The sequence below is a fragment of the Manis javanica genome, chromosome 8, assembly GCF_040802235.1.
Source record: "Manis javanica isolate MJ-LG chromosome 8, MJ_LKY, whole genome shotgun sequence".
Classification (NCBI taxonomy): domain Eukaryota; kingdom Metazoa; phylum Chordata; class Mammalia; order Pholidota; family Manidae; genus Manis; species Manis javanica.
The window spans coordinates 121752320-121763491 of record NC_133163.1 but is presented as its reverse complement, the minus strand read 5'-3'; the positions used below and the strand labels follow the sequence as shown (position 1 = coordinate 121763491).

Sequence of the window (11172 nt, the reverse complement as noted above, 5' to 3'; positions counted from 1 at the left end):
TGCCCTCTCAGGGCCCGCCTCTGGAGAGGAAGTGAGACAGGAGCTGGGGCGGTTCTAGGGGCGGAGAGGCGGACTGTGGTTTGAGTGCAAGTCCAGAGCCCGGGCTAGGGAGAGGGAGGAGAGGAGTAGACGCACAGCTGACCCGCGGGGTAAAGGGACAGTGTGGCAGAGCTGACCAGGAGGCAGGCAGAGCTCTACCCTCGGCTTTAAGCCATTCATTGGGCCTTCACTGGCACGGCTTTGTGCCAGTCCCAGCAGGGAGCTGGGGGCAAAGGGATTAGCCACAGTGCCTCCTGCTTTCAAAGAACCCCAGATCTAGTGGGAGAGCAGGCTCTAAAAACAGAGATTTTCACATAATATTGGAACTGGCTGGAAAGGAGATCCTTCAGCTGGAACTTAAAGGAACGGTGGGAATTTACCAGTGATTCAGGAATTGGGGGACTGCTTAGGTCAGCACATGCAAAGGCATGGAGATTTGAAACAGGAGAGCCTGTTTAGAAATTAGTTTTGGTTATTTTCAGGGTTAAAGGGGGCCCCATGAGCAGTGTCAGCCCAGGTGTGGGCTGGGGAAAGATCATAAGGAAATGAACCAGTTCTATGGGGGAGAGAGAATTGGTTTGGAAGCCCAGGAACAACACGATGTGTTGCGCATGTTGCAACAGACCCTCTCACAACCTGGGGACGGGTGACCGTCTAGGACAGTGGCTGTGGGATGCAGAAGAGGTTCCTGAGTCACAGACACTGGGAGGATGCTGAGTGGAAATGAGGGGAACAGGGTGATGCCTTGGGTGATAGTTGGAAAGGCTGGTGAAGTTGAGGCAGCAGTGGAGGTGGGAGGGAAGGGGCCGAGCTGATGAGCAGGTATGAATAGAGTGAGGGAGCATGTTAGCTCTTGGCCAAAGGAAAAACATGCCACCTCCAGCTGGTGTGTGGAGAGAGCACAGCTCCAGGGCACCTCACTGTGCCAATGTCCCTGGCTTCAAACTTCATCCTAACCACTGTCCTGACGCCTGTCTACCCAATCTGCGCTCAGCTCCAGCTTGGAACAGACTTGAAGGAATGTTCACAGGACATTGCTCTTGCAAAGCCTACAGTCTGGAGTGTGTGTAGAGGGTGATGGGAGGAGAACTCAACTTCCCAGGGACTGTGTGAGGCCTCAGGACCCTACCCTCCCTTCCAGCCTAATCAGTACCCCCAGGTCTTTACAATCAGGCCTTCAAACTAGGAAAAGCCAAAGATGGTGACCAGCTATCTGCAGAAGAGACCTGGAAGTGGGCTATGGCTGGGGGTGCTGAGGAAGCTGAGGAGGCAGGACGGGCACATGGTTAAGACAGGGAAAGCTTTATTAATTTCTTTGCTTACTTTGGAAGACAACCTGTCCAACATATCCTGCAGAAAATTAATGCTTCTCAGAGTAAACTTGCCATTTGCATTTGGGTTTTCCCAAGCTATTGACAGGAAGTTACCTCTGGGTACCTGGATCAAGGGGTATGCTGCTTCTGGACCTGCAGGGCTGAGGGTCTCACCTCTGTGATGCCCTGGAGGGCCTGCCCCGGGACAGCTCTGCACTCTCCCCTCCTTCCTTACACAGCTGTGGTCCCTGAGTTTTGCACATGAAATTTCTCTCTTCTTGTGGCAAAGTTCAGGATGCCTAACCCCACCTTGACCACAGTGACCTGGCTATGCCTCCATTCAACAGTAAGTACTGAGATCAATTCTGTGTCAGGCCCTCCTTGCTGCCTGTGGGGACATAAAGAGGAATAATTTGCTAACCATGACCTGGAGAAACCCTAATTCTAGATAAGGACAACCTTCCAGACTCCTACCCCAGAATGTGACTTTGGAGAGGGAGTACTAAGAAGGCTGGTAGCAATGCCTTGCTTCTGGGATTTGGCTCCTTGAAAACCCCCTTACCAAGCCCAACTTCACTTCCTGATCCTTTTTTTTTTTTTTTTTAGCCAATTGGGAGCGGGGAGGAGGAATCCCGAGAATTCAGACAACCTTCCCTGCCCGCCCGGCGGCCGCAGTTAGGTCCTCCCACCGCAGGGGGCGCCGTGCGACTGCGGGAGCTGGCCCGGCCTGCTTCCTCCTGCGCCCAGGCCGCCGCCGCTGGCCGCGCAGGTGAACCCGGAAGCGGCGGCCGGCAGGGGCGGGGCGGTGTCGGGGGCGGTGTCGGGGCCTGCTGGGCAGGCCGGGAACCGCGCGGGGGCGCGGGGCGTGTCCCTTGTCAAGAGCCATGCTCGGCAGGTCCGGGTACCGGGCCCTGCCTTTGGGGGACTTTGACCGTTTCCAGCAGTCGAGCTTCGGCTACTTGGGCTCCCAGAAGGGCTGCTTGTCCCCGGAGCGGGGCGGCGTGGGGCCGGGGGCCGGTGAGTGGCCGCCCAGCACCGCGGACTGGGGTGGGGACCGGCCCGCAGCCACGGCCTGGAACGCTCTGTCTCTCTGGAGTCAGCCGTCCGGCGCCCTCGCGTTCTAAGAGGAGAAACAGAGTGCACACGATGTGGAGAAAGGCCTGAACGGGCGCTGGGATGCCAGCGCTGCTCCGCCCTTACTAGGGCTGAGGGTACAGCCCCGGAGCTTTCGTTTTCCAAAAGATGAATTCCGCCTCATTTGTCCTCGGCTCTCATCAGCTCGTTAGGCCTGGGCCGGGGTTTCATGTTCCCATTTTGCCTATAAAGAAACCAAGGTTTAGCCATAGGAGGACCCCATCATGCTAAGAGCACTTGGCTGCAGAGAAATGGCAGAATCTTACCCCCTGGGGGGAGGGGGCACCTCTAGACCCCGAGCTTGAGCATCTTCCTGTTTCCTGGTGGAGATGCACAGGCCAAAAAGGCAGGCTCTCAGCTGCCTGCTGTGTCTGCCGTGGCCCTGTCTTGCTCCAAAGTCTTGAGTGGTTCCTTTGGCTCATAGGCCAGATCCCGCATACCTCAGCCTACCACCAAACCCCAGAGGATTTGGTCCCTCCCTCATACTCCTGTAATGACCGCTGCCCCTGGCAAGGGTTTACTTCCTGCAGAGGTAATATGGGTTAGAGCGAGGCAGGAAAGGGGACTTCATATCCTGGGGCTGGGAGAGTCCAGAGGGTATGGGGTTCCTGGGAGGATGGAACAGATTCTTATGTCTGCCTCTGGCCCAGGATTGGAGGGGAGGGAGAGCAGAGGATAACTTCGTCCCAGATTTTGGGGCTCTCTCAGCTCCACTCCCATCCTGTGTTCTTGCTTCTCCAGGGGCCAGGATCTGTGGTTCAGATCTTCCTAGTTCTTCCCTCCCCTCCCTCCCACTTGAGTGAAGCGTTTGATAGTGCTTAGGGCATTGAAGTGGGGTGAAGAATTGTGAGATAGTAAGGAACAGCGCCCAACTCTGACTCCTGTTGGTGAGCTAGTAAAAAACAGCTTAGCCTCAGCTGTGGCTCCTATCGATGAGCCATTAATGCTTAACCCTTTTAGGCTAGGGAATTATCAAAAGGACTTGAAAGCACACTTCTGGGGCTCATGGTAAAGGAGGAATATGTTATGCCAGCATCATTTAACTTAACCCAGCACATGTTTACAGATGCCCAGATGCTCCTGGCTCTGTGCTGGGTATGGGAAACAGTATCGGTCAGACAAGGGTTGACTCCTGCTCAGCCCAGAGAGCATTACATGGACTGGCTTTTTAGATCCAATGGCTGTTGCCCAGCAGAGAATAAGCCTGTGAGAGCGGGACTTGAGATTGTTGATGTGTAGGAGGAGGAAATAGTCCTCAACTAGCACCTGCTCAAAGATAGGGGAGTATTAGGCAAGGAGGCAGCTGAGAGCCTGAGAAAGAAGGAGCCACTCAAGGGGTAGATGGGCCTAAGATATGTTTGACCAAGTTACTCAGCCTGCAGCTCTCCTTCCAAGCTCAGGTGGTGTTCCTTGACTGCCTCCGCTCATTGTCCCCAGATGCACCTCAGAGCTGGCCCTCCTGCCTCTGCCATGGCCTCATCAGTTTCCTGGGGTTCTTGCTGCTGCTGATCACCTTCCCCATTTCCGGCTGGTTTGCCCTGAAGGTAAGGTTGGCTGGGTCACAGTGAGAGCTGTGGCATTGATAGACGAACTCTCCGTCCACTGCCCACTTCCCCTAAGGACTATATTATCACATCTCTGTGAAATGGGCTGCACAAGGATTATTCATTCCCACCTTTCAGATGGGGAAACTGAGCGTCAGACTTGTACAAGGTCATACTGGGAGCCGGGAAGTGGTAGAAAGGAGTTCCAAGTCCGAACTTGCAAGTCTCAAAGTCTGGACCCTGGCTTTAAAGTGCACACGGGTATCTTTTCCACATCTCCCTCCCTTTAGGTTAGGCTAAATTAGAAATGAAAAACACTAAACTCGGCCTAGCAGGTAATGAGTAATAAGAATTTAGGCCTCATATTCAGGAAGGGGCGGTGCAGATGGGAAAAGGATAAACTGTAGTTGAGGATCTCACCTGAAAGCCGCAGTGCAGGTAGAAGCCCCGGTGGGCCTTGCCCTGTGTGTGGCCCTCAGCAGCAGTTAACTTCTCTAGGAAGCCTTTGGGTTTGGTGTGGTCTGGAAGGGAGTCCTCAGAAGGTCCCAAATCCTAGCCTAACGCTGCCACTGAACAAATGACTGTGTGACCTTGGACAAGTCACTTTGCCTCTCTGGGCCATTTTTTCTTAATTTGAACATATTTGCTGCTTTCAGGACTCCAGGGATCTAAAGTTGGGAACCCCTTTGCCCAGGGTTGCTGTTAAATCATCCCAGCCTGTTCCCCTAATTAAGCCAAGGGCAGACAGTTTCAGGTTTAAGTCCGGTCTAGCCTCAGGCCACACACATGAAAAGTTTCTGTGAAGAACAGCAGTGTGGTAGTTGAGAGGATGGCCTTTGGAGTCATTCAGAACTGCATGTGAATCTTGTCTGTTTCCCTTAGGGGCCATGTGATTTTTGAGTAAATCACTCAACCTCTCAGAGCCTTGGTTTTCTCATCTGAAAACAGAGCTAAAGATACCTGACACTGAATAAAACAAGCGGGGGAGAGGTGAAGGAGGGGCCTGAGCAGATGGCATTGCCACCCTAGGCTCACTACTGTCAACCCTTTCCCTTGTCTTGGACAGATTGTGCCCACCTATGAGCGGATGATCGTGTTTCGACTGGGCAGGATCCGTACCCCTCAGGGGCCTGGCATGGTTCTGCTCCTGCCCTTCATTGACTCCTTTCAGAGGGTGGATCTGAGGACCCGAGCCTTCAATGTCCCTCCCTGCAAGGTGGGGGGTTTCTTAGCTCCCGTGGAGAGAGGGAGTGGGGGCTTGTGCAGAGAATACTGTGCATGCTGGTACCATGGCCTGTGAGGGGGCCCTCAGGGGTGGCAGGGGTGAGGGGGTGACGGGAAACCAGGAAATTGAGGTTGGAGGCTGAGAGAACATTTTTGCTCCATTTACCTAACCCCAGGCCCTTGGGGACATCATTTTGCCCTTGCGGAGCTGGCAACCAGGTGGGTGGGTCAAACTGGGTGGTCCCAGTGGGCCTGATCTCCCTGTAGCACCAGCCCCTTGAGTGTCTCCTCTTCCATGGTGTCCCCCCAGCTGGCCTCTAAGGATGGGGCTGTGCTCTCTGTGGGGGCCGACGTCCAGTTCCGCATCTGGGACCCAGTACTGTCAGTGATGACTGTGAAGGACCTGAACACGGCCACGCGCATGACGGCCCAGAATGCCATGACCAAGGCCCTGCTCAGGAGGCCCCTGCGGGAGATCCAGATGGAGAAGCTCAAGATCAGCGACCAGCTCCTGGTAGGCGGCTCCTCACAGGGCCGAGCTGGGCAGCTGCCTGCGGGGCCTGGCTCCGCCTGCCAGGGCACTTTGAGCCAAACTCCAGATCACTCTGGGCCTCAGGGTACCAAATGTCCAGTGTAACAGCCTTTGAACAGCCAGTGGGCTGGACGGGACTGTGAGTTGAGGACAGGAAGATGGGCAGAGACCATAGTGATCTTGGGCAAACCTGTCCTTGAGGGGTGGGTGAAGGGGCTCTGACAGGAGCGCCCAACACAAATTCCTGGGCCCTGCCTCTGACTGCTGAGGTTTACCCTTTACTGCTCTGAAGGCATCGCTGCCACACTGGGGCTCAGGCCCTCACGGGGCCAGCAGGGTGAAAGGAGTGGGAGCTTCCTGGCCCAGTCCCCTTTGGGGAATTCTGTGCTCCACAGGGCAGCTTGCACATTTGTGTGGTTTTGTGTTCCTTGTTTTGAATAGAACAAAGGGACATGAGGACATTGGGACCTTTTTCCTGCTTTTCCATGTGTGAGCAATTACCTACACAGAATTCACCTCAAGCCCCCTCTGTGACAAGATGGGGTAGACGTGAATACATACATGGTAGCATGCCCCCTGCTCCCCACACTTGCCGTGTGCTTTCTCCCATGTTCTGATGGCAACTTGGATGAAGTTCCTCTTCATTCCCCTTAGCTCTGCTTTCCCCAGGGGAACGGGGTTAGAGGACAGCTTGGGGGGTGAAATTCCCAGGAAAATATGATTTGTGATAGTAACAATAGCTCTCATGTGCATAGCTTTTATAGCTTAGGAAGTCCTATTGCCCGCCCCCGTGTGTCTTGGCCTTACATTTTGCTGTAACAGGGCTGGTATTGTTTTATTTTGTAGAGAGGAAGCTAAGGCTCAAAAATTGTACGATTTGCCTATAAGAGCCAAGGTGAAGGGCAGAGGCAGCCAGAGGCAGCCCACCCCCAGCCTTCCAATCCAGTGTTCAGTCTTCTGCACCTCAGAATGCTAATTAACAATCTTCATTTGTGAAACCACATTGCATTTTAATTTGCTTTAGGAAGAGAAAATTGTTCTCAGCCTTGTACACTGCTTTGGTGCAACAAAGCTGAGAGGGGCAGTTTGGGGGAAGTCAGTCCCGTGCTAGGATGTTGGAGTCATTCGGGGCCCATTGACCAGCCTGGTTTGATGCCTGGTAGAGTGGCGTCAGTGCCTGTAGTTAAAATAACATCTCAGGAAACTCACCACACCTCCCGTAAGTCCTGGTTCCGGCATGTTCTTCTCATTCTCTCTCCCCTTTCCACTCGCTATTCATCTGGAGGGATCGCCCACTCCCCATCTCTCACTTGCTAGACCCTCCTTTCCTGTTTCCCCCACTTACTTACTTTGACTCGAGGCCGGCGGCTTCACCCTTCACTGCCCTGTCCAGCGGCTGCCCACCCTGCACACTGGCCCCCCTCACCTCCCTCCCCCCACCCTGCCCGCAGGCCTTGCCTCTTGCTGCTATAGAGTAAAGAACTCTCGGACAGGAGCTCTTTCAGCCTCCTCCGGCACCATCCCTTCAAACTCCCCCACCTGTGTGATTTTTCCTGTTCAGCGGAAGTGGCATCCTCCAGTGAGGCTCCTCCCGCCTTCAGCCAGTGCTCTGGGCCCCGGACCCGGCTCGCTCCCTCCTTCGGTCTCTCTCTCCTCTCCTTTTTGCACATACCTGTTCTCTCCCTTTACACCCGTCCCTCTCGGACTCTTACCCCTCTCTCTCCTCTCTTTCCTCCCCTCCTATCCTTAGTCTTGGCATCCCCCAGACTCCTAGCCCACTGTCATGGTCACCTCTCTTGGGGGCGCAGGGCCACTCTTAATTTAACCCTTCTCTTACTGGACTCTGTGGACCCTCCTCCTCTCTCTCTGACGGGTCCTATGCTTCCCTTCACTTTCATTATTCCACACACCTGCTTTTCCTTCTTCCTCCCTGGTAACTCCGGGTTACTCCTCCCGCCCTGCAGTTTCCAGGTTTTTGGCAATGGCCTCTTCTCATCAGCTTCTGGAGAGAGCTCATCCACCTGGGCTTTTGTTATCTCCATTACTTACACGATTTATTTACAACATTCTGCTCCTGTTGGACTCTCTCCTGCACCCTGGGCCCCATTTATCTGAGTGCCCATTGGACATTTGGCTGTTCCATGAACACCTCAAGTTTATTGTGTAAGAAAAGCTATCACCCTCCTCTCCCTCCCTCAAGTGTGCGTCTCTCTCTGTGTGTGCTTTCTTGGTGTCCTCCCAGGCTCAAAGTCCCTGCAGGAGCCCACACCAGAAGCCCGACATCATCGCCTCCCCTTCACCCCCTCTGTCATTGCACATGCGTGCTGCTGGCCAGCCTGGCGGTTCTCCTTCTCTAGGGTCCTACTGCAGGTAGCTTAATGCGGAGTCATGCCCCTCCCTCACGGGGTCATGACTTCACAGCTGCCTGTCTGCCTGCCTCCAGATCTGCATCATTTCTGCCCAGGACTTGAAATAGTGCCCTGTGTGGTCTCTATGCCTCTACCCTCAGCACTCCAGTCCAGTGTCCACATAGACAGGAGAATCTTTCCAAAAAGCAAGTCCTCCCTCCCCCCTCCCTGGGGCTGTGTGCCTCAGAATAAATCCAAGTGAACAGCACCAGCCCACCTCCATCTTGTCTCCCAGCCCACACTTAGCTAAGTGGAAGTACGGTTACTTATAGTTTCCCGAACATTCCGGTTCTCTTGTCTGGGCTTTCGCACAGGCTGTTTCCATTGCCTAGAAGGGTCCTCCTTCCCCTTACACTCTTCACCTGGGCAATCCCCTCCTCCTGGAGGTGTGTCCGTGTGTGGCCATGTCACCCTGTCCAGGGAAGGTGCCTCAGAATGTCTTGCTGAAGGAAGTCCATCTCTCCCCGTGCCCTCCTCCAGTTGGAGATCAATGATGTGACCAGGGCCTGGGGGCTAGAGGTGGACCGCGTGGAGCTGGCCGTGGAGGCTGTGCTCCAGCCACCCCAGGACAACCCGGCTGGGCCCAGCTTGGACAGCACCCTCCAGCAGCTGGCCCTCCACCTTCTGGGAGGAGGAGGCTTGTCCTCAGTGGCAGGAGGGGCCCCAGCCCTGGAGCCAGGTGAGGAGCCTTGGGGAAGAGGGCGGACGGGCTCGCCAGGGCACTCAGCTTGGTGCCCAGCACAGACTGAGCTTTGCTGCTTGTGCCCTTAATCAGGCCCCTTTGCGCAGTTCACACCCTGCCCAGCTGTTCAGGCCGCCCTGATTCCAGAGCAGACCAGAGCTACGGCGGTGAAAAGGGCACAGGTGTCCGTGAGTGTGTGCAGGCATTTGGGAGCCTCCGTGGGAGGATGAGACAGTAGCCAGCAAGGGCAGTTTCTTAGCAGAGGAGGAAATTGAACACAGGCCTTCACGGGGAGCCGCTGTGAGAAGCCTGGCGGCTCCAGTGTCCTGACCTCAGCAGCACACTGACCGCCTTCCCTCAGCTCCCCTTCTCACCCCTGTGCTACCCCCAGCAGACACCTTGGAGATGGTGAGTGAAGTTGGGCCTCCTGCCTCTCACGGCGGTGCTGGGCCCAGTCCAAAGCAGCCTGTGGCCGAGGGACTATTGACTGCTCTGCAGCCCTTCCTGTCTGAGGCCCTGGTCAGCCAAGTTGGGGCCTGCTACCAGTTCAATGTCATCCTGTCCAGCGGCACCCAGAGCATCTACTTCCTGGACCTCACCACAGGTGCAGTGCCCTTCCTGCCCCTCCTTCTCACTCTGGTTGCTTACAGCCCCTTCCACCCACCCTGTGGGCCCTTTACAGACTGCCCCCTGCTCCTGCCAACAGTTAAGGGTGAACCTATAGCAGTTAGGGGCTCAGACACCATTTGCAGACAGTGATTATTCAGGCCTTGTCTCCCTGCACTGTCCTCGTCAGCAGGACTTAGATAACCAAGCTCCCTCTACCAAGTGGCCTGCACACATTACTGGCTTTGTGCATGCCAGGTTCTGTGCTGAGTACTTTTTGTGCATTATCTCACCCACTTCTCACCCTGAGCCTGTGACCTAGGGATTATCATCACCCCCATTTACCAGTTGGGAAACTGAGGCTCTGAGGGGCCACATAGCCCAGAGGACTTGAACCCAGGGTCTTTAAATCTGGACTCTTTAACTACTGCTTTCCACTCCTCCCAGTAGGACATGCTAATAACCCCTTTTTCCCCCTGCGGCATAGCTGTCCACTACTAATGCTAAATTTTCTTTTCCCTCACAGGACAAGGGAGGGTGGGGCGTGGGGTTCCTGACAGCATCCCTGATGTGGTGGTGGAGATGGCTGAGGCGGATCTGCAGGCCCTGCTATGCAGGGAGCTGCGGCCCCTGGGGGCCTATATGAGTGGGCGTCTGAAAGTGAAGGGCGACCTGGCTGTGGCCATGAAGTTGGAAGCTGTCCTCAGGGCTCTGAAGTAGCAGCTGTGACTGACAGTCCATAGCTCAGCCCTCAGTCTGACACCAAGCCAGGGGGCCATCTTGGAGGAGGAGGCACTGACGCTGCATCTTGGATTATTGAGGTTTAAGGAGTTTCCGGCCCATCTGGGAGCTGATGAATGGAGGCTGGGAGAGGCTGAGTCAGCCGCCCTGCCCTTCTTATCTACAGTGGTACTCTGGCTAAGCTTTTTGCCATTCTAGGCCCCTGCTGAGTGCCCAGCCCTGAAGTGGGTAGACAGTGCAGTGACAGGAGAGCCAGGCCAGCTCTGCTCTGCTGGCTACCTGACTGGAGAGGCAAGGCCTCCAGAGACAATCTATAGCAGCTGGTTGGTCCCAGTATGAAAGAGCAAAGCATGCGGCTCAGGTTCCCAGCTCCAGAGGTGGGGAGCAGAGAGGCCGGGTGGGGGAGAGGGGGGGCGGCCACCTGGCCAGGCGAGTGGGGGGTGGGGATGGCCGAGAGTGGGCCTGCCCCTCCCCTGGCCCTGGTCCTGAAGATGTCTGACTCATCTACCAGCTCCAGCTTGCATGCCTGCTGGGCTGGGGCCCAGGGCAGCATGAAGGAGAGGCCCTGCCATTCCTGTGCTTTTTACCAGAGGTTTGGAAATCTCAAATAAATGTGGTGTTTACAGTGTATTGGAGAGAAGCAGAGTCATGGGGATGGGCTGGGGGGGACTCTGAGGCGATGCCCTTACTGCCCCCCTGGCAGGGACCAGTGCCCTGGAGGCTGACACAGGCCCTCATGACGCTCTTGAATTAGCCAATTGTCCTTCCTGCAGAGGTCTCAGGGCCCCAGGGGCAGGAGCAGGGCACCCTGTTCCTCTTTATAGTTGAGGTAGAAGTTTGCCAGAAAAGGGGGGGTTCGGGTGTATCAGAGCTGGTTCCACAAACTAACCCAGGGAGGGGCAGGCTGGGAGGCCCGAATCATATCCAGGAGAGGAGCTGGGGCTGCTGT

The 11172-nt window shown here is 55.5% G+C and overlaps 1 protein-coding gene across 2 annotated transcripts; it reads left to right on the top strand.

The window, feature by feature from the left end:
* Nucleotides 1-1674: 1674 nt before the first annotated feature.
* STOML1 (stomatin like 1) lies at nucleotides 1675-10853 on the top strand. 2 transcript variants are annotated; one of them, XM_017649623.3, is made up of 7 exons: nucleotides 1675-2369; nucleotides 3924-4030; nucleotides 5097-5246; nucleotides 5565-5768; nucleotides 8675-8873; nucleotides 9268-9480; nucleotides 10009-10853. In XM_017649623.3, exons 1-7 carry the CDS (start codon nucleotides 2237-2239, stop codon nucleotides 10200-10202), a joined length of 1200 nt encoding a protein of 399 aa, XP_017505112.3. In that variant the 5' UTR covers nucleotides 1675-2236; the 3' UTR covers nucleotides 10203-10853. The 2 variants fall into 2 exon arrangements, with proteins under 2 accessions (XP_017505112.3, XP_017505113.3); XM_017649624.3 differs by having other exon boundaries at nucleotides 1678-2369; nucleotides 9271-9480.
* Nucleotides 10854-11172: the final 319 nt, after the last annotated feature.